Raw genomic sequence first — 23424 nt, 5'->3', positions numbered from 1 at the left:
TCCCCCTCCTGCCCTCCAAACCCCTCAGTCCCAGCCCGGAGCATCTTCCTACACCCCAAATCCCTCATCTCCAGCCCCACCCCAGAGCCTGCACCCCCAGCTGGAGCCCTCACCCCACACCCTAGCCCCGTGCCCCAGCCTGGAGCCCCCACACACCCTGAACTCCTCATTTCTGGCCCCACCCCAGAGTTCACACTCCCAGCTGGAGCCATCACCCTCTCCTGGACCCCAAACCACAATTTTGTGAGCATTCTTGGCCCACTGTACAATTTTCATATCTAGATGTAGCCCTCAGGCCAAAACGTTTGCCCACCCCCGGGCTAGGCCTATTGGTAAATACACAAAAGTTGACTCTTACTCCCACTCGGAGGATAGAGTTCATATGGGCTGTGCTGGATTGAAAGCAAGCCAGAGCATTGCTCCCGGAATCTCGTTTCCAGGTTATTTTTTCCATCATAGAGGACCTCAGGCACTACTACCCTACTATCATGTCATAGAACTGCCTGAAACTTCTGTGGCACGTGACGGCATGTATGTATATGGTTCAGCAAGCAAGACTGTGGCTCAGGCCGCCTCAGTCTTGGCTGGCATTAGCATATCGCCCAAGACGAGACCACTTGGACAAAGTGGTTGCGCTTTCCTCTTTGGTAGTCGAGGCCCTCCTGTGGTGGCTCAATACATGAGAAGGAAGCCCTTGTGCAGACCATTCAAGACCTCACCCTGCTCTGGTTACAGACGGGTCAGGGGTGGGGTGGGGAAGCTGAAGACTCAAGGCCTCTGGTCCCAAGAGGAGGTCTCGCTCCACATCAGTGTCAGAGAGCTAAGAGTAGTATTCCTGGCCTGCTCGACCTTTCAAGCCTTACTGGAGGGAAAATCTTTATTGGTCATGAGGGACAATACAACAGCAATGTTTTATATAAATAGACAGGGTGGAACATGTTCCTCTCCCTTGTGTCAGGAAGCCCTCAAGGCTTCTTACCTTCCAGGATCTGAAAACGAGTTGGTGTACCATCTCAGCCGGTCCTTCTGCAACCACGAGTGGTCTATTTGCCCAGACATTGTGAACAGCATCTTCCAAAGGTGAGAAGTTCCCCACATAGACTTGTAAAAAGTGACAGAGTCCTGTGGCACCTTATAGACTAACAGAAGTATTGGAGGATAAGCTTTCGTGAGTGAATACCCACTGCATCTGATGAAGTGGGTATTCACACCCGAAAGCTTATGCTCCAATACTTCTGTTAGTCTATAAGGTGCCACAGTACTCTTTGTTGCTTTTTACAGATCCAGACTAACATGGCTACCCCTCTGATACTTGACGACACATAGACTTGTTTGCAACAAGACACAACAGGAAGTGCCTGCAGTTCTGTTCCCTCCTGAATCACAGCCGGGGCTTGATCGCAAGCACATTCCTCCTTCCCTGGAAGGACAACCTGTTTTACACGTTTTCACTCATCATTCACAAGGCTCTGCTGAAGGTCAGGAAGGAAAGGTCGCCTTTGATATTGATAGCTCCAGCCTGGCCATGTCAGCATTGGTATACTACACTCCTAAACCTGTCGGTGGAGACACCAATCAGCCTGCCCCTAGTTCCACACTTGATCACACAGGACCACAGCCATGTTCAACATCCCAACCTCAAGTCTCTCCACCTCACAGCATGGAACCTCCATGGCTAAGCCCCTTGGAGTTGGCATGCTCACGACCCGTTAGAGAGGTCCTCGGCAGCAGGAAACCATCCACTAGGGCCACATACCTGGCTAAGTGGAAAAGATTTTCCATCTGGTCAAAGCAGAAGGGGACTTCACCTTGCAGTCATCAATACCCTCCATTTTGAACTATTTGTTGCACCTAAAACAGCAAGCTGTCAGGGTCCTCCATAAAGGTTCCCTGGGCTGTGATTTTGGTGTGCCACCCCTGGGTGGCTGACCAATCAGTCTTTGCTAACCCAATTGTTGGCTGTTTTTCTCAAGAGGCTGGACAGGTTATACCCCCAAATGCGACAACCAATCCCTGCATGGGATCTCAATCTTTTACAATCAAGATTAATGAGACCCCGTTTGAGCCTCTAGCGGCTTGTTCACTGCTCTACCTATCCTGGAAAGTGGCTTTCCTGGCAGTTATCACTTCAGTCAGGAGGGTCTCTGAACTCAAGCCTTCACATCTGAACATGATGTTCTGTAAGGACAAGGTTTAAGTACAGCCTCACCCAGCCTTCCTTCTGAAGGTAGTCTCACAGTTCCACACAAACCAAGACACTTTCTTCGGTTTTCTACCTAAAGCCACATGGCAACAGCCGAGAGCGAAAACTCCATTCCCTGGACATTAGGTAGGCATTTGCCTTTTATATTGAAAGGACAAAACTGTTTTGGAAGACAACTCAGTGTTTTGTAGCAATAGCTGACAGAATGAAGGGCTGCCCGGTGTCATCCCAGAGAATCTCGTTGTGGATCACATCTCGTATTCGTGCGTGCTATGATTTGGCAAAGATACATGCACCCGCACTGACAGCACACTCCATTAGGGCTCAGATGTTTTCAGCCGCATTTCTGGCACAGGTCCCAATCTTAGAGCTGCATTTGTGAGCATTCTTGGCCCATATATACATACATATATATTTTATACTAATAACATTTTATCAAAGTATTAATTAAATGTTAACTTGCTAACTTGCTATGGTCGTCTATGTACAGCTTTAGTTTGCATTATGCTATTGTACAGCAAGTCAGATGAAGGACAAAAATCTACACTCTGTAAAGGTCAAGCATAGGAGTTTGTTACACACAGCGCTGGCGGAGTGTCACCTTGCTTATTAGGCTCAGACACACTGCCAATCAGTTGATTACAATAGAATATGTAGATTTTCCATGGATGGGGGAAAGTGACGGGGTAGGCACCCTGGGATAAGTTTTGCAGCAAGACAAGATAGCACAGTAGCCAGTGGTTAACAGGTTACATAATGTCTCCAGCCATGGTCTCAAGTTAGCAAGTTAACATTTAATTAATACTTTGATAAAATGTTATTAGTATAAAATATATATGTTGAATTCTGATTTGGGGTCCATAGGAATGGAGCAACTCCTTTGATTGTCCACCAGGTACATTCCTAAGGGTTAAAGCAAAGAAACAGTGAAAGTATATGGCAATAAAAATTGTCTCCTTTATGTCTTAAGGCAAGGGATTGGTCCCTTGGAAGGGGAGGTGGGAGGATGCCATATCTTATACTGACATGTGCCAACTTTTCATAAACTCAAGGTTGGATCTGTGGGAAGAACATCTCCCTACAGAAGAAACTATCGCAATAGGAACAGGGATTCTTTGTTCAATGCGCAACTCTGAATAAGACGCAATTATTTAGTTCTTAGCTCCAAAGCCTGGCAATTTGCTGACTAGTCTTATTTTAGCAAAACAAGATTATCTGTTTACCCCAGCTTTCTCTTAGCTGATCACTGTTTGCTAGGTCTCTGGTCTCTTGACCATACTCTGGACTTTGGGTCTGGAAAAGAGCTGGCACAATCCATAGACCAGATTGTTATATAAAATGCACATGGATTTTAACCCTTCATCAGAAACAATGCCACATTTGCAAGGGCAGTACTTCAATCAGTGAATCAGTGATGCAAGCTGCGTGACCTCCAACCCCTCTGTCTAGGGACTGCTTGGGAGTCACCTACTTGGAATCTATATGAGCAAGCACTCGAAGAAAAAAAAAGTTATATACCTTTTCAAAACTGTTGTTCTTCGAGATGTGTTGCTATGTCCATTCTAATACCCACCCACCTATCCCTCTATTGGAGTCAGCTGGCGAGAAGGAACTGAAGAGATTTTGGGGGGGTGGGTGTCGGCAGGGCCCTATAAACTGCACCATGAAGGCGTGACTCCAGGGGGCTCCAGAGCTGACCCTACAGATACCACTGGGGAAAAACCTTCCGGTGATTGCATGCGGCACTCACACACCTACTTGGAATTGACATGAGCAACATATCTCGAAGAACAACAGTTACCAAGAGGTAGGCAACCGTTTTTTATTTTTCAGTCTGCCTGCAGACTCAGACAGACTTCATGGAATTGGTTAAAGTTGGGGAATATTTTGAAGATTGTCTTCACAACCATAAGGCTAGATATTTCATTTTTAAAATGAAAGTTGAGACACTAGAGCAAAGATAACAGCTTTCCTAGAAAAGCTTGAGCTCTCTCAACTGGCAAAGTCCAACCCCTGAAGGCTTCAAACTGCTGCAAAAATAATAATCGCACTTAAAAAGGTGAGGCTTAAGGCTTCTCTCCTGGAGCTCGAGGTACATGAAAGAAATATCACGGGGGTGGCGTGAGGGGCAAATTAAGGCCCGTGAGCCACATCCGGCCCATCAGGCCTTTTCATCCAGCCCTTGAGCTCCAGCTGGGACAGCCAGAGGGGTCTCTGCACGCTGCCCCCTCCCCAAGCACCACCCGTGCAGCCAGGAATTGTGGCCAATGGGAGCTGCAGGGGTGGCACCTGTGGATGGGGCAGCGTGCAGAGCTGCATGGCCGGCTCTGTGCCTCTGCATAGGAACCAGAGGGGGGACATGCCGCTGCTTCCGAGAGCTACTTGAGGTAAGTGTCACCTGGAGCCTGTACCCCTGAGGGCCCCCCCCATTGTCCCAACCTGCCGCAGCCCTGATCCCTCTCCTGCCACCCAACCCCTCAGTCCCAGCCCGGAGCACCCTCCTGCACCCCAAACACATCAGCCCCATTCCAGAGCCTGCACCCCCAGCCGGCACCTTCCACTTCCCCCTGCCCACCTGCCCCAGCCCTTATCCCCCTCCCACCCTCTGAACCTCTTGGTCCCAGCCTGGAGCACCTTCTTTCATCCCAAACCCCTCATCCTCAGCTCCACCCCAGAGCCCACATTCCCAGCCAGAGTCCTTACACACACACCCCAGCCCCCTGCCCCAGGCCGGAGCCCCGTCCCACACCCTGAACTCATTTCTGGCCCCACCTTAGCGCCTTCACCCCCAGCCAGGGCCCTCACCCCCTCCCACACCCCAACCCCCAATTTCATGAGCATTCATGGCCCACCATCCAATTTTTATACCCAGATGTGGCCCTCAGGCTAAAAAATGTGCGCACCCCTGAAGTAGTATCTCAGCATCTCATAAATTAGATGGAAAAAAGGGACCATTATAACCATCTGATTCTAGACTGATCTGCACAACATAAGAGATAGAATTGCACTTCATGATTCATACCCTGAGCCCAGTAACTTGTGTACGTCTTCACACAGTTAACCTGTGGGACTCATTGCCAGGGGACATTGTGAAGCCAAAACTTCAAGATTCAGAAAAGAACTAGATGTATTCATGAAGGATAGGTCCATCAATGGCCATTAGTCAAGATGGTCAGGGATGCAACCCCATGCTCTGGATGTCCATAGACTGTGATTGCCAGAAGCTGGGAGTGGACACAGGGAATGGATCAGTCAGTGATTGCCTGTTCTGTTCATTCCCTCTGAAGCACCTGGCACCAGCTGCTGTCAGAAGACAGGATGCTGGGCTAGATGGACCATTGGTCTGACCCAGCAAGGCCATTCTTATGTAACTTGTGGTTGAACTGGAGCATCTCTTTTAGAAAGATGCCCAATCTAGATTTAAAGATTTCAAGTGACAGAGAATCCATCACATCCCTTCATAATCTGTTCCAGTGCTTAATTATCCTATTAAAAATGTGTGCCTTATTTTCCATTTAAATTTGTCTAGTTTCAACTTCTAGACATTGGATTTTATGTCTTTATCTGCTTAATTAAAGCTCTCTCTAACTTCAGAATTTTTCTCCTTGTATCATGCTGTCCTGTGAAAACTGTAATTGTCTCAGTGTTACTTTGTGCATCCCTGTCTATTGTATCATTCATATGTCTCTTACTGTACACCTAGACTATAAGCTCTTAGAGGAAGGCATGGTCTCTTTCTTATGTTATGATTGTGTACAACATTGCACTGCTGCTGCATTATAAAGAATCATAGAATCATAGAACTGGAAGGGATCTCGAGAAGTCATCTAATCCAGTCCCCAGCACTTGTGGCAGAACTAAGTATTATCTAGACCATTCCTGACAGGTGTTTGTCTAATCTGCTCTTAAAAATCTCCAATAATGGAGACTCCACAACCTCTCTAGGCAATTTATTCCAGTGCTTAACCACCCTGACAGTTAGGAAGTTTTTCCTAACGTCCAACCTAAATCTTCCTTGCTGCAATTTAAGCCCATTGCTTCTTGTCCTATCCTCAGAGGTAAAGAAGAACAAATTTCCTCCCTCCTCCTTGTAACAGCCTTTTACATACTTGAAAACTGTTATCATGTCCCCTCTCAGTCTTCTCTTTTCCAGACTAAACAAACCTAATTTTTTCAATCTTCCCTCATAGGTCATGTTTTCTAGACCTTTAATCATTTTTGTCACTCTTCTCTGGACTCTCTCCAATTTCTCCACATCCTTCCTGAAATATGGCACCCAGAACTTTGCATAATACTCCAATTGAGGCCTAATCAGCGCAGAGTAGAACAGAATTACTTCTCGTGTCTTGCTTACAACACACCTGCTAATACATCCCAGAATGACGTTCATTTTTTTTGCAGCAGTGTTACGCTATTGACTCATAGTTAGCATGTGGTCCACTATGACCCCCAGATCCCTTTCCGCAGTACTCCTTCCCAGGCAGTCATTTTCCATTTTTTATGTGTGCAACTGATTGTTCCTTCCTAAATGGAGCACTTTGCATTTGTCCTTATTGAATTTCATCCTATTTACTTCAGACCATGTTTCCAGTTTGTCCAGATCTTTTTGAATTGTAATCCTGTCCTCCAAAGCACTTGCAACCCCTCCCAGCTTAGTATTGTCCGCAAACTGTATAAGTGTACTCTCTATGCCATTATCAAATCATTGATGAAGATATCGAACAGAACTGATCCCTGCGGGACCCCACTTGTTAGGCCCTTCCAGCATGATTATGAACCACTGTTAACTACTCTCTGGAAATGGTTTTCCAACCTTATAGTAGCTCCATCTAGGTTTGCATTTACCTAGTTTGTTTATGAGAATGTCATGTGAGACAGTATCAAAAGCCTTACTGAGGTCAAGATGTACCACAACTACTGCTTCCCCCCATCCACAAGGCTTGTTACCCTGTTAAAGAAAGATATCAGATTGGTTTGACACAATTTCTTCTTGACAAATCCATGCTGACTTGTTTATTTATTACCTTATTATCTTCTAGATGTTTGCAAATTGATTGCTTAATTATTTGCTCCTTTATCTTTCCGGGTACAGAAGTTAAGCCGACTCATCTGTAATTCCCTGGGTTGTCCTTATTTCCCTTTCTATAGATTGGCACTATATTTGCCCTTTCCAGTCTTCTGGAATCTCTCTTGTCAAGGTTTTTTTCCCCACTTTGAACTTTAGCATCCAAAAAGTGGGGATCTGCATGATCACTTCTAAGCTTAATTCCTAGCTTAGATCTGGTACGCTGCCACCAGCCAAAAATATAGTGTTTGGCACACTTCCTGTTCCCCCAAAACCTTCCCTGGGGCACCCAAGACCCAAACCCCTTGGGTCTTAAAACAAGGAGAAATAAACCATCCCACCTCCTTCCCTCCCCCCAAGACTTTCCCCTCCCTGGGTTGCCTTGGGAAGCTATACAGATCCAAACTCCTTGGATCTTAAAACAAAGAGGAATTAACCATTCCCTTCCTTTTCCCCCCACCAATCCCTGGTGAGTTTAGACTCAAACCCTTGGATTCCAAAACAAGGAAAAATCAATCAGGTTCTTAAAAAGAAAGCTTTTAATTAAAGAAAGAAAAGGTAAAAATTTATTTCTGTAAAATCAGGATGGAAAATGCTTTACAGGTATTCAGATTCATATAGACTAGAGGGACCTCCCCCTCCAGCCTTAGATTCAAAGTTACAGCAAACAGAGGTAAAAATCCTTCCAGAAAAAGGAAAACATTTACAAGTTAAGAAAACAAACATAAGACTAATCTGCCTTACCTGGCTATACTTACAATTTTGAAACATGAAAGACTGATTCAGAAAGATTGGGAACACCGGGTGTACAGTCTGCTCCCTCTTAGCCGCAAGAGCGAACAATGAACAAAACGAACAGCACGAACAAAGACTTCCCTCCACCAAGATCTGAAAGTATCTTGTCCCCCTATTGGTCCTCTGGTCAGGTGTCAGCCAGGTTTACTGAGCTTCTTAACCCTTTACAGGTAAAAGAGACATTAACCCTTAACCATCTGTTTATGACATCTCCCATCTACCATGACTTTTCAAAGATAATTGCTAATGGCTCAGATATATCCTCACTCAGTTCCTTGAATATTCTAGGATGCATTTTCATCAGGCCCTGGTGACTTGAAGACATCTTATTTGTCCAAGTAATATTTAACTTGTTCTTTCCCTATTATAGCCTCTTCTGATCCTACCTAATTTTCACTGGCATTCACTATGTTAAACGTCCAGTCACCACCAACCATCTTGGTGAAAACCGAAACAAAGAAGTCATTAAGCACCTCTGCTATGTCCGCATTTCTGTTGTTATTATAATAATAAGTTTAATAAGTTATTATTATAACTTAATTATAATAACAATGAAGAAACCATCTTCAGCCTAGGGTTGCCAATTGTCTAATCGCACAAACCCAACATCCCTGCCAAGTCCCTTCTCCAAGGCGCCATTCCCCGCTCACTTCATCCCCTGTCCCTCCATCAGTCGCTGTCCCCCACCCTCACTCACTTTCACCGGACTGGGGCAGGCGGTTGGGTGCAGGTGTGTGTGTGGCTCTGGGCTGGGGAGTGGGGCCAAGGGGTTCAGAGTGCGGGAGGGGGCTCCAGGCTGAGCCTGGGGCAGAGGGTTGGGGTACAGGAGGGGGTGTGCAGTTTGGGCTCTGGGACAGAGTTTGGGTGCAGGAGGGGGTTCAGGGCTGGGTGCGGGAGGAGGTGCAGGATGCAGGTTCTGAGAGGGAGTTTGGGTGTAGGAGGGGGATCAGGGCTGAGGTAGGAGTGCAGGAGGGGGTAAGGGTTATGGGTTCCAGCCAGGCAGTGCTTACCTTGGGCAGCTCTCGGAAGTGGACGGCATACTTGGCTCCTAGGCTCAGGGGTGGCCAGGTGGCTCTGCACACCGCCCCCTGCCTGCAGGCACCGCCCCCACAGCTCCTATTGGGGACAGCGCTCAGAGACCCCCTGGCTGCTCTTGCACATAGGAGCTGAACATGTCAACTGCTTCTGGGAGCTGCGCGGAGCCAGAGCAGGTAGGGAGTCTGCCTTAGACTTGCTGCGCCGCCAACTGGACTTTGGCCTATTAAAATCTCCTGGATTGCCTTTAATAGTCACCAGGAGATTGAGGCCAATTCCAGGAGACTCCTGGCCAGTCTGGGAGTGTTGGCAACCCTACTTCAGCCCACTTCCCTTTTCATGGGGGTGCTTGGAGCCTCTGTTTTCTGCTGCACATGGCTGAGAGTCCCTTTGAGTTTAGAGCTGCAATGACTGTTTTATTGCAGGCCTTCACTGCGATGGTGAAGAAGGAGCAGGAAGAAGCTGAACGAGAGAGACAGAAAGAGGAAGAAAAAAAGAAGCAGCAACGAGAAATACAACAAAGGAAGAAACGGATGCTGGAGGCGGCATTTGATGGGGATGTGGAAGAGATGAAGGCTGTGCTAAAGGAAGTTAGTACTTGGCAGGGAAGAGGTTCAATAGGAACTGGAATACACATAAGAAAGGGAGGACCTCATGTCCTTTTCCGTGAGCTCTGTTCATTTCCAAATGTATTGATTTCGATCATAGTCCATTGCTGAAGGCTGTAGAAATGATTCCTTCTGAAACATGCTTTATGCAAGAGGCCCCAAGCCTCCTGGTTCCTCCCCTCAGAGACTTGTTCATTAGGTAACAAAGGACAAAACATAAATGAAGTAGGGAGCTAGTAAGGTGTTTGCCATGCATCTGGGTTGCATCATCAGAGCGGCTAACAGGGGAGTTTCAGTGGGAGTGCTGTTGGAGGAGCAGGTTTTTGTGGTTCTTGTAGTTTGTGGTGTTTGTGTGTGAGTGAGTGTGTGTGCAGGCTGCTAGGGGCTGTGTGCTGAGAGCGAGGCTGAGCCCTGAGTTGGGGGCGGGGCTTACCTGATTAGGGGTCCTATATAAGGAGCCAGGCACTCAGGCAGCGGCACAGTCGGCGGCGAACAGAGCGGCTAACAGGGGAGTTTCAGTGGGAGTTTCCAGGGGGAGGTTGCAGGGGAGAGCAAGGCAGAGGAACCGGGAAGGCAGACCAGGGAAGAGGCAGCCCTGCGCTGGTCGGTGGCCTGCGGTGCGGTGTGAGGCGTGGATTGCCAGGCACAGAGTTGCACCGCTACGATGGAGGCAGAGGCAGCAGGTGCAGACACACTGAGGATGACTGGGTGCGGCAGCTGCGGCATGTACATGGTCCTAGAAGGAGCACCTGAAAGGAGTTTCATCTGCATGAAGTGTCGTCTGATAGAGCTGCTGGAGGAAAAGGTAAGGGGACTGGAGATGCAAGTGGAAACTCTGGCTGAGTTTAGAAGGGGATTTGAGCAGATGATGGAACACAGACTTGATGAGGCACAGGGGACAAGCTCAGGCGAGCGGACAAAAGCAGGACCTAAGGATTCTGAGGAGGGACTGCTGGGTGAGGAAAGTGGACGGTGGAAGCATGTCACTAGGAGAACCAGACAAAGGATAAGACGGGCCAGCGATGGACAAATAGAACTCAGGAATAGGTTTGCTGAGTTGGGAAATGAAGATGGAACACAGCGGGCTGCTGAAGGAGTTACGGCAAGGAAGAAGAGGCAAGCAGCTAGTCCTGCAGATGGAGGGGAGCAGTCAGTGGAGGCGACATCAAGTACGAGCCCTAGGAGGATTGTGAGGTCGAATACAAATCGGGAGGAATCACGGCCAGCTGCTGTGGGGGATAGACCGGAGAATCGCATTGTCACCAGGAAAAGGCAAGTCTACGTGATTGGAGACTCTCTACTGAGAAGAGTAGACAGGCCTGTAACTAGACCGGATCGGGAGAACAGAAGAGTGTGCTGTCTGCCGGGGGCTAAGATACAGGATGTGGACTTGAGCCTGAATACGATCTTAGCGGGAGCGGGAAAAAATCCATTGATTATCCTTCATGTGGGAACGAACGATACAGCTAGTTACTCACTGGACAGTATCAAGGAGGACTATTTCAGACTGGGGAAGAGGCTTAAAGACATCGAGGCTCAGGTGATCTTCAGTGGGATTCTGCCGGTTCCTAGAGCGGGGCGACGAAGGAGGGACAAGATTATGGCGATCAACAGATGGCTCAGGGAGTGGTGTTATAAGGAGGGCTTTGGGATGTACGGTCACTGGGACGCATTTACGGATAGACGACTGTTTGCTCAGGATGGACTTCATCTCAGCAAGGAGGGAAATAGGATTCTAGGATGGAGGCTCGCCGACCTCATCAAGAGGGCTTTAAACTAGAAAGTTGGGGGAGATGGTTGGGAAATGTTCGGGAGATCTCCACGCCAGAACATAACCTGGAGAGGGAAGTAAACAAAGTGAGCGGGGATACCCTTGTGGCCCCAAGATTTGATCCAAGGAGGAATAGTGGAGTAGAAACCAGAGTAACGGGTGATGCTGGTGGCAGACAGTTTGTGCAGGACGGGGGAAAGAATGTCACTGACGCCAAACACCGAAAATTAAAAGGTTTGTACACTAATGCGAGGAGCCTAGGTAACAAGATGGAGGAACTGGAGTTACTCGTGCAGGAAGTCAAGCCGGATATTATAGGGATTACCGAAACCTGGTGGAATAGTACTCATGACTGGAGCACGGGTATTGAAGGCTATGTGCTGTTCAGAAAAGACAGGAAGAAAGGCAAAGGTGGGGGAGTAGCCTTGTACATCAATGATGAAATTAAATGTAGCGAAATAAGATGCAATGGAATGGATAACACGGAGTCCGTCTGGGCAAAAATCACGCTGGGTAAAAAAGCAACTAGAGCTTCCCCTGAGATAGTGCTTGGGGTGTGCTACAGACCGCCGGGATCGGATTGGGATATGGATAGAGACCTCTTTAATGTCTTTAATGAAGTAAACACAAAGGGGAAATGTGTGATTATGGGGGACTTCAACTTCCCGGACATAGACTGGAGGACGAGTACTTGCACGAATAATAGGGGTCGGATTTTTCTGGATGTGATAGCGGATGGATTTCTTCATCAAGTAGTTGAAGCACCTACGAGAGGGGATGCCATTCTAGACTTGGTGTTGGTGAGCAGTGAGGACCTCGTAGAAGAAATGGTGGTAGGGGACAACCTTGGTTCGAGTGATCATGAGCTGATTCAGTTCAAACTAGATGGAAGGATAAACAAATGTAGATCTGCGATTAGGGTTTTTGACTTCTCGAGGGCTAATTTTAAAGAGTTAAGGAAATTAGTTAGGGAAGTGGATTGGACGGAGGAATTAGTGGATTTAAATGTGGAGGAGGCCTGGAATTACTTTAAGTCCCAGCTGCGGAGACTGTCGGAAGCCTGCATCCCGAGAAAGGGGAAAAGAACCATGGGCAGGAGTTGCAGGCCAAACTGGATGAGCAAGCAACTCAGAGAGGGGATTAGACAAAAGCAGAAAGCTTACAGGGAGTGGAAGGAAGGCAGGATCAGTAAAGAAAGCTACCTTGCTGAGGTCAGAACATGTAGGGATAAAGTGAGGAAGGCTAAAAGCCGCATTGAACTGGAACTTGCAAAGGGAATCAAAACCAATAGTAAAAGGTTCTACAGCCACATAAATAAGAAGAAAACAAAGAAAGAAGAAGTGGGGCCGCTATACACTGAGGATGGAATGGAGGTTAAGGATAACCTAGGCATGGCCCAACATCTAAACAAGTACTTTGCCTCGGTTTTTAATAAGACTAGTGAGGAACCTTGCGATGATGGAGGGATGATAAACGGGAATGTGGATATGGAAGTGGATATTACTGCAACTGAGGTAGAGGCCGTACTTGAACAGCTTGATGGGTCGAAGTCGGAGGGCCCGGACAATCTCCACCCGAGGATATTAAAGGAACTGGTGCGTGAAATTGCGAGCCCGTTAGCGAGAATTTTTAAGCAATCGATAATCTCGGGTGTTGTGCCGTATGACTGGAGGATTGCTAATGTAGTTCCTATTTTTAAGAAAGGGAAAAAGAGTGATCCGGGTAATTATAGGCCTGTTAGCTTGACGTCTGTAGTATGTAAGGTCTTGGAAAAAATTTTAAGGGAGAAAGTAGTTAAGGACATAGAGGTCAATGGTAATTGGGACGAACTGCAACACGGATTTACTAAAGGTAGATCGTGCCAAACCAATCTGATCTCCTTCTTTGAGAAGGTGACGGATTACTTAGATAAAGGAAATGCGGTAGATATAATTTACCTAGATTTCAGTAAGGCGTTCGACACGGTTCCGCACGGGGAGCTGTTAGTTAAATTGGAAAAGCTGGGAGTGAATATGAAAGTTGTAAGGTGGATAAGGAACTGGTTAAGGGGGAGACTCCAGAGGGTCGTATTGAAAGGTGAACTGTCGGACTGGAAGGAGGTCACCAGTGGAGTCCCTCAAGGATCGGTCTTGGGACCGATCTTATTTAACCTTTTTATTACTGACCTTGGCACAAAGAGCGGGAATGTGCTAATAAAGTTCGCGGATGACACGAAGCTGGGGGGTATTGCTAACACGGAGAAGGACAGGGATACTATTCAAGAAGATCTGAACCACCTTGTAAACTGGAGTAATAGAAATAGGATGAAATACAATAGTGAAAAGTGCAAGGTCATGCATTTAGGAATTAATAATAAGAATTTTGGATATACGTTGGGGGCGCATCAGTTGGAAGCGACGGAGGAAGAGAAGGACCTTGGGGTACTGGTTGATAGCAGGATGACTATGAGTCGCCAATGTGATACGGCTGTTAAAAAAGCAAATGCGATTTTGGGATGCATCAGGCGGGGTATTTCCTGCAAGGATAAGGAGGTGTTAGTACCGTTGTATACGGCGTTGGTGAGACCCCATCTGGAATACTGTGTGCAGTTCTGGTGTCCCATGTTCAAGAAGGATGAATTCAAACTGGAACAGGTTCAGAGACGGGCTACGAGGATGATCCGAGGAATGGAAAAACTGCCTTATGAAAGGAGACTCAAAGAGCTTGGCTTGTTTAGCCTGGCCAAAAGAAGGCTGAGGGGGGATATGCTCGCCCTATATAAATATATCAAGGGGGTTAACGTTAGGGAGGGAGAGGAATTATTTAAGTTTAGTACTAATGTAGCCACGAGGACGAATGGGTATAAACTGGATATTAGGAAGTTTAGACTTGAAATTAGACGAAGGTTTCTGACCATTAGGGGAGTGAAGTTCTGGAATAGCCTTCCGAGGGAAGTAGTAGGGGCAAAAGACTTTCCTGGCTTTAAGACAAAGCTTGATAAGTATATGGAGGGGATGTTATGATAGGATTGTCAATTTCGGCAATTGATCTTGAATTACCACCAGACAGGTCTGCTCAATGGTCTGCGGGGAGATGTTGCATGCGATGGGTACTGAGTTGCTGCGGAGAACTCCTTCTTGGGTGCTGGCTGGTGACTCTTGCCCACATGCTCAGGGTTTAGCTGATCGCCATATTTGGGGTCGGGAAGGAATTTTCCTCCAGGGCGGATTGGCAGGTGCCCTGGAGGTTTTTCGCCTTCCCCTGCAGCGTGGGGCACGGGTCGCTTGCTGGTGGTGTCTCTGCAGCTTGAGGTCTTCAAACCATTTTTGAGGATTTCAATAACTCGGTCCTGGGATAGGGGTTGTATAAAATTGGATGGGTGGGGTTCTGTGGCCTGCCTTGTGCAGGAGGTCAGACTAGATGATCAGATTGGTCCCTTCTGACCTATGAGTCTATGAGTCTATGAGTCTATGCTGTGTTTGTCTCTTCCTGCCTCTAATCTCTTTCTGCCTGCTTTGATTGTGAGCTCTTTGATGCAGGGAGTATGGTTTGTGTGTATCTGGAACATACCTGAAACTTCACAATGTAAATAAACTGTATCCAAAAATCTCTCTTGGTTAATCTTTCAGCTAATACACAATTCCCGGGGTACCCAGAGCAGAAGGCATTCTTTTTGCATTCTCCATGTTTATATTCTCCATTTGTGTGTTTCTATCCAGGTGTCAGATTTGGATACTAAGAATGGTGTGGGTACCAATGAAAAAAGGAAGGCCACGCATCTCTGTAATCACATCAACATGGTGGAGTGCACTGACGCTAATGGGAACACCCCCCTTTCGGAGGCAGCAGGAGGTGGCCACCCCAGTGCTATCAAGCTGCTGATAGAAAATGGAGCCAATCCCAACTGCAAGGTACGAAATTGTGGTGGTGGAAGGAAATAGGCCACAACTGAAACGGGAACTGCCTGAGATTCAACAGAACAAGACTCACAGCAACTTGTATAAACAATGTTATGAAAGATAGCTTGGCTAGATTGTGGGGTCAGCTAATGTGCTATGTGTCTAATTGCACTTCAGTACTCAACTCATACTCCCTTACTTGCTGTAGTGGGGATAAGAGGGCAAGATTCAATCCTTAAAAGGTAATTAACCCCTAAAACAGTCCATTGGAGGTCCAGAATTGATATCCATGTGGGAGAGATCTCCAAGGTGGTAAATAGTTAGGAGGGGCTGTGTTAAATCCTCCACTAGCAGAATCCCCAGCACAGTAATCAAGTGGTTTCTTCATATGTTTGTCCACATGGATTGTAGCCTTTGTGCACATGTGTACCATGCATAGGAGACTGGACTCTTTGGGCCAACAGAGTCCGTTGGGGCCATGCCTGTGCTCTGGATGTCCTTGCCTCTCCACAACCCAAGGCCATCAAGTATGGAGGTGCCCTACTGTCCCTCAGTGCCTTCCTACCACTAATGGTAGTGAGACAAAAACAACAAGGAGTCCAGTGGCACCTTAAAGACGAACAGATTTATTTGGGAATAAGCTTTCATGGGTAACAAGCCCACTTCTTCAGATGCATGGAGTGCAAAATTACAGATGCAGACATTATTATACTGACCACCAATTGGTTTGTTACCCACGAAAGCTTGTGCCCAAATAAATCTGTTAGTCTTTAAGGTGCCACTGGCTCCTTGTTGTTTTTGTGGATACAGACTAATACAGCTGCCCCCTGGTAGTGAGACAGAATCCCTGCAGTGTCCACTTGCTTCTCTGCCAGCATTAGTGTTAAAGTTCTTAGGACCTGGCCATGCAGTGAGATAATGCATGGCAAGCTAGTACACTGTAGATTCACATCCTGGCTTCCCATATGTTAACTTGCCGTGTAGACAAGCTCTTACTATTATTAATTAATTATTTGTTAGTCTGTAAGCATCATAGTCATCTCAGTCTCAACAGTCAAAGAACAGCCAATAGCCTGACAAAAGTCCCCCTGCTGCCTCTGTGCTAACAGTTAAACATGTACCAGTGATACCCACTAAACATGTGGACTGCCCTTCCTCCAGCATCAGCCTCAATATACTAATAGCTTCAGTAACTTGTTCATTGGCACCCAGTTCATAGGTACAGTCCCTGTGGTACCATGGGATTTAGCTGTAGAGCAGATACTGGAGTCATCATTGCTAGACAGGTTGAAGGTGAGGCTGGCTAGGCCACCAGTCACCAAGACCTTTGTACTGCAGATGATAAGTGTCAGCGGTATCAACTCCATCAATACCAGAGTGGAGGGGACATCGTACACTTCAAAGTTTAGCCTCACCTTCAGAGCAGGTGTACTCCTTTTCATTCTCACAGTCAATGCGCAGTAGGGGCTCATCTCCCACTTGCTCACCCTCCCTCCCTTCTATGGGGATTACAGTGGGAATTTGGGAGGGACTCTAGGGACTGGTCTTGTGACAGGAAATGGCATGAATCTCATAGGCCCCCTGGTGTGTCTATGTAATGTTGTGCGACCAGGGCTCAACCCTCCCTGAGGGTGGAGGGGAGCCATACCGGCCTGCTACACGTAGTCGGGTCCTGCCCTATTCTTCAGGGCTGAGTGACACTGCACAGTCGCCTGGGGGCTCCAGCCTTCTGCTGCAAGGCTGAGCACCGACACACCGAGTTAGTGAGGGCTCAGGCCCTCTGCTGCAGGGCTGAGCAATAATACAAGTCAGTTAGGAGCTCGGGCCCTCTGCTGCAGGGATAAGCAACCATACAAGTCAGTTAGGGGCCCAGGCCCTCTGCTGCAGGGCTGAGCAAACACAAAGTTCAGGGGAGCTCAGGCCCTCTGCTGCAGGGCTAAGCAACCATACAAATCAGTTAGGAGCCCAGGCCCTCTGCTGCAGGGCTGAGCAATAATACAAGTCTAAAGGGGCCCAGCCCTCGGTTCGGGCAGGGCACCAAACACAGACTAATCTGAGTGGCCTCCTTAGGCCAGGGGGAGGGGGAGTCTGCCACCCTTGAGAGGGTGGCAGGGGGAACGAAGGCCCTCCCACTCCACTGCGTTCCAGCCCGGGGCCCTAATAGCGGCTGTCACTGCTAACGGTCAGTGGGGTTCCTGACGGCAACACACTGACATCGGTTCAGGTACGTCTGCAGCCTGACTGGGGTCGGCTGCCCCTGGGCTACTTCCAATTTCCCCCTCCGGGCCTACCTGGTCCATGGTGCCAGCTCCCGGGAAGTCCAGTAACATGGGCTCCTCCTGGCCGGGGCTGGGCGGTAGGTCCGGCAGCTCCTCCAGGAAGTCCGGCCAGGCTTGCTCCGGGGGTTCCTTGGGGTAACAGCAGGGACGGGGTGGCTCCGGCAGCTCCTCCTCGTAGCGGGCGCAGGGAAGCTCCAGGGGTTCCTCCCAGTAACGGGTGCGGGGAAGCTCCAGCCAGTTAGGGCAACTGCCCTGGGTCCCAGCGGCTTCCCAGTCACGAGCTCCCTCTAGCAGGTCTGCTCCCGACGGTGGCTGGATTCCAACTGAGCTCTGATGGCCGGCTTTTATACTTCTGGGTCACCGCCTGACCCTTTGAGGGGCGGGCTCGCTGCCCTGTAGCCCCACCCCCTTAGGTGTCCGACGGGGCTCGACCCTCCCTGAGGGGGAGGGGAGCCACACCACCTCGCTACAGTCTACCAGTGCAGTGTCCATATGCCTATTGACCTTGGCCTTACTGGACACCTCAGGGCATGTGATCCCATACCTGCCTCCCACCCCCCTCCCCAGAACTAGATCCCTTTCTCCCAAACTGGTCAATTCCTGTAGCCTCAGATGCTAGAGACAGGAGGAGGAGAGCGATAAAGATCAGGCAGATGAGGGAGAACAATTAATCCTATCTGAAATTTCCTCATCATAGAATCATAGAACATTAGGGTTGGAAAGGGGGTGCTCTAACGGAGCCAACTCCAGGAAACAGCCCCGAGGTCGTGGCTGCCAGACCTCAGCACTCTGCCAGTGGCACCGTGCAGAGGCTGGAGTCCCCCAGATGGATCTGATCCTGGCTGGCCATCAGGAAGGGTTCATCTGTCTTGTTAGGAGTGGTGAGCATTGTCTGTATGGTGTGTGCATTCTGTTTTGCTAATTGTTAATAGGTGGAGCTTGAGTGGGGTATTACTGTGTGGGGCTCTTTTGCTGGTGAGAGACCCCATAAACCCACAAAAGATTAAGCCCTGAGTCTACAGGTAAAGGGTGTTTCATAGATTACTGTATTAGGGTTGGAAGAGACCTCAGGAGGTCATCTAATCCAACCCCCTGCTCAAAGCAGGACCAACCGCAACTAAATCATCCCATCCAGGGCTTTGTCAAGCCAGATCTTGAAAACTTCTAAGGATGAAGATTCCACCACCTCCCTAGGTAACCCATTCCAGTGCTTCACCACCCTCCTAGTGAAATAGTGTTTCCTGATATCCAACCTAGACCTCCCCCACTGCAACTTGAGACCATTGCTCCTTGTTCTGTCATCTGCCACCACTGAGAACTGCCTAGGTCCATCCTCTTTGGAACCCCTTTTCAGGTAATTGAAGGCTGAGGTCAAATCCCCACTCCCTCTTCTCTTCTACAGACTAAATAAGCCCAGTTCCCTCAGCCTTTACTCGTAAGTCATGTGTCCCAGGCCCCTAATCATTTTCATTGCCCTCCGCTGGAATCTCTCCAACTTGTCCACATCTCTTCTGTAGTGGGAGGGACCAAAACTGGACGCCTCACCAGTGCCTCACCAGTGCTGAATAAAGGGGAATAATCACTTCCCTCGATCTGCTGGCAGGGCTCCTACTAATACAGCCCAATATGCCGTTGACCTTCTTGGCAATGAGGCATGCTGCTGACTCATATCCAGCTTCTCATCCACTATAATACCCAGATCCTTTTTTGCAGAACTGCTGCTTAGCCAGTTGGTCCCCAGGCTGTAGCAGTGCATGGGATTCTTCCGTCCTAAGTGCAGGACTCTGCACTTGTCCTTGTTGAACCTCATCAGATTTCTTTTGGCCCAATCCTCCAATTTGCCTAGGTCACTCTGGACCCTATTCCTACCCTCCAGCATATCTACAGCACCCAGATGCAAGAGGTGTTTTACTTCTTGCCATAGAAGCTGTTCATGAGAAGCATCCCTGAAGGGGGACGGGGAAGGACGGTGGGCAGGGGTCGTGGAAATAAACAGTATTGTATAGCCTGTATGGATTATTTCTAGAACTCATTTGTCCATGGTAGTGGGTTTCCATGCTGAATAGAAAGGGGTGAAACAGTATCCAAAACGGGGGATGGTCAGAGATGGAGTGAGCACTGATGAATGGAGTAGGTTGTTCAGGCCTTTGACCAAACTCTCAAAATTGTTGTTTCGACAAGAGTTGTTGGGACGCTGATGGGTGGAGCTGGTTGATGTCTTGGAAGTCTCTGCTTCTGTCGTTGTGAATCACATTGCCTCAGTTTTTATGTGTATGGGGAAGAAATGTGCACTGAGAAGGACAGTATCTACCCCCTGGTTTTTTCCACATTGCAGGTGTATATATACCCACAGTACAAAGGGTTGCCTGAGAATCCTTCAGGATGTGGAGGGTCTCATCCATCTTTGTGGCAAACAGCTTTTGGCCATCAAAGGGGAGGTCCTCCACCATGCATTGCACCTCCCTGGGGAAGTCAGATAGGTGGAGCCATGATGCTTGGCACGTGACTAGAGGAGCGTGCTGCCGTGTTTGTCATATCAAAGGATATGATGGTTTTGAATTGCTCCCTTTTGTGTCTTCTGGGATACAATCAATAAAGTCAATTAATTTAGAATAAATTGATTTGGTTGTATTTAGCCATCAATGTGACGTAATTGGCAATCCAGAATTGCAGAGTGGCTGATGAGTAGGCCTTGTGGCCAAAAAGGTCTAGTCGCTTCCATTCTTTGTTGTATGGCACAGATCTGAAATTATGTTGTTTACTGCACTGATAGACTGCGTCAACAACTAGAGAGTTTGGTGCTGAGTGAGAAAATAAAAAGTCCATCCCCTTTTTATCTGCCTTCTTACAGGTGGGTGGTATAGTTGCCTGAGTCTACCATATGTCTTTGGCTGGTTCCATCAGCACATCATTTATAGGAAGCGCTATTTTTGATGAAGATGAGATGTGTAGAACATCCAGTAATTTATGTTTTGACTGTGGGATGTCTTATAGAGGGATCTCTAGGGAATCTGAGATTCTCTTGAACAGATCCTCAAAGTGTTTGAAATCAGCAGTAGCTGTGGATGGTGGAGGCATTATGGCCTTGTTTGGGGAGGAAGAGGAAATGTTGGTTGGAGGCATCATCTCCTGTTCCAAGGCTTCCTCCTGTTCCTTAAAGCTCTTCTCAGGGGGCACTGATGGTGCTACACTGAGGCTGGTGGGGAACTCCTAATCTTTTCCCTGTAGGAACTCGGTTGCCTGGGGTATTGTCCCCTGTATGCTGCCCAGGGTCCCAATAAGGCCACTGTGTGGGGAAAAGGCATAGGTGGTGGTAGCCATAGGTGATCAGACCAGGACTGGGTGCCCATCTTGTGGATGGATTTAGTCTGCATGGGTGGGCCTAAGGGTGTAGGAGTTTGGATGGGAGAAGAGTGGTCCGAGAAAAAGGCATCCCCCTCCTCATTATCTTCCTCCTCACTAGGCGGAAAAGCCAATGGTGAAGCAGGCTGGCATGGTACTGTGCATACCAGAGAGAAATTGGTGCCGAATTGTGGCGTTGTAGGAAATGGTACGGAGTACCAGTAGTTTTGGCACCGAAGTGGTCGGTGCTGCTGTTGCTGCTACAGGTGCGGGTGTTGGTGCCCACCTCTGAGCACTCTGCACTACTAGGACAGGTGGTGGCACCACAGGCTGTGGGGAGTGCCTCAGTGCTGCGTCCAGCTTCATCAGTGCTGTAGAGGGTGGAGATGGATGGCAGGAGAGAGATCACGTGATCATTACCTGTTAAGTTCACTCCTTCTGGGGCACCTGGCATTGGCCACTGTCAGTAGACAGGATACTGGGCTAGATGGACCTTTGGTCTGACCCAGTATAGCTGTTCATATAGTTTAGGTGGAGCCCATCCTTCCTGTATAGGCTCCCCCATCCCAAAAGTTTCCCCAGTTCTTAATAAATCTAAATCCCTCCTCTCTACACCATCGTCTCATCCGCACATTGAGACCCTGCCTGCCTACCTGGCCTTGTGCGTGGAACTGAAAACATTTCCGAGAATGTAGAGGTCCTGGATTTCAGTCTCTTTCCTAGCAGCCTAAATTTGGCCTCCAGGACGTCTCTCCTACCTTTCCCTCTGTCCTTGGTATTCACATGTACCATGACCACTGACTCCTCCCCAGCACTACACGAAAGTCTATCTAGATGCCTCGAGAGATCTGCACCCTTTGCACCAGGCAGGCAAATCACCATACAGTTCTCCTGGTCATCACAAACCCAGCTATCTATGTTTCTAATGATCAAATCTCCCACTACTAACACCTGCCTTTTCCTAGTGACTGGAGTTCCCTCCCCAGGAGAGGTAACCTCAATGCGAGAGGCAACCCCAGCACCATCTGGAAGGAAGGTCCCAACTATGGGAAGGTTTCCCTCTGCTCCCGTTGACAGCTCTGCTTCCCTGGGCCTTTCATCCTCCTCAACAGTGCAGGGGCTGTCTGACCGGAGGTGTCCCAGAAAGCCTCATCATAACTCTCTGTCTCCCTTAGCTCCTCCAGTTCCGCGACCCTGGCCTCCAAAGCCCATACACGGTCTCTGAGGGCCAGGAGCTCCTTGCACTAAATGCACACATACGCCACCCGCTCACAGGGCAGGTAATCATACATGCTACACTGAGCACAATAAACAGGATAGCCCCCATTCTGCTGCTGGGCGTCTGCGTGCATTCTCTCCTACAGCTACCAAGGTTAATGATAGGGTTTTTGTTTAAATCAAGAAGTTTTAATTATAGTTTAGTTTAAAGGTTTTAAAGAACTGCAAGTGTACCTCGCCCCCTTCCCACTCCCCTTCCAAACTCCCTCTCGAAACTCCCTGTTAGTGGCCTCTGTTCACAAAGCTTCCTGGTCACTCACAGCTTTTAAAGCCCTGGCCTTCCTGATAGCCCCACCCCCTGACTAAGGCTCAGTCAATGAACAGAGGCTTCATAGGCTTCTATTAGACGACAGGAACACAGTCTAAACAGAGCATGTAGGTACAGAAAATAGGACCCCTCAGTCAGATCCCTCTTGTGGGGTGGGGAGCCCAGACCTGGGTTCTGGGCCTCCCTCCCATCTCTCCAGCCAGCTCCAAACTGAAACCTCTTCCTGCTGCCTCCCCCAGCCACACCCCCGACCCCGTCTCCAGCCTTTGTCCAGTTTCCTGGGCAGAAGGTGTCACTTGGTCCCAACCCCATCCTGGGCTCAGGTTACGAAGGGCAGTCACCATCGTTTATATGCTGGCCTTCAAGTATCATCCCTTAGTTAAGTCACCCCATTATTTCCCATCACCATCTAGTATTGGTGCAGTACCCCAGGAAAACAGAGGCATGCCCTATGTTAGCAGAAGACAGTAAACTAGTAAAACTCCAATGCAACATTACCAGATTAATACTCCCTACTCCGTCACAGGTTTGAGCCTGCATTTCCAGAAATGTTGTTCCATATTTTGGAGTTCCTCAGTTAATGCACTGCTACAGGCTGGGGACTGACTGGCTAAGCAACAGTTCTTCAAAAAAGGACTTGGGTATTACAGTGGATGAGATGCTGGATATGAGTCAGCAGTGTGCCCTTGTTGCCAAGAAGGCCAACGGCATTTTGGGCAGTATTAATAAGAATATTGTCAGCAGATTGAGGGAAGTGATTATTCCCCTCTCTTCGGCACTGGTGAGGCCACACCTGGAGTATTGCGTCCAGTTTTGGGCCCCCTACTACAGAAAGAATGTGGACAAATTGGAGAAAGTCCAGCGGAGGGCAATGAAATGATCAAGGGGCTGGGACACATGAT

The 23424-nt window shown here is 48.4% G+C and overlaps 1 protein-coding gene across 3 annotated transcripts in view; it reads left to right on the top strand.

Moving 5' to 3' along the window:
* Positions 1 to 23424, top strand: part of IQANK1 (IQ motif and ankyrin repeat containing 1) — a 184822-nt gene that overhangs the window by 67673 nt on the left and 93725 nt on the right. Inside the window, exons 5-6 of one of the 3 annotated variants that reach the window (XM_050939359.1) lie at positions 9524 to 9692; positions 15183 to 15367. In XM_050939359.1, the coding sequence (XP_050795316.1) occupies positions 9524 to 9692; positions 15183 to 15367 (354 nt within the window). Of the gene's footprint in view, positions 1 to 9523; positions 9693 to 15175; positions 15368 to 23424 lie in introns of all 3 variants that reach the window. The other 2 variants (XM_050939358.1, XM_050939360.1) reach the window with 2 other exon arrangements.

The sequence above is a fragment of the Gopherus flavomarginatus genome, chromosome 2 (genome assembly GCF_025201925.1).
Source record: "Gopherus flavomarginatus isolate rGopFla2 chromosome 2, rGopFla2.mat.asm, whole genome shotgun sequence".
NCBI classification, from domain to species: domain Eukaryota; kingdom Metazoa; phylum Chordata; order Testudines; family Testudinidae; genus Gopherus; species Gopherus flavomarginatus.
This window is presented reverse-complemented; position numbering and strand designations above follow the sequence as displayed.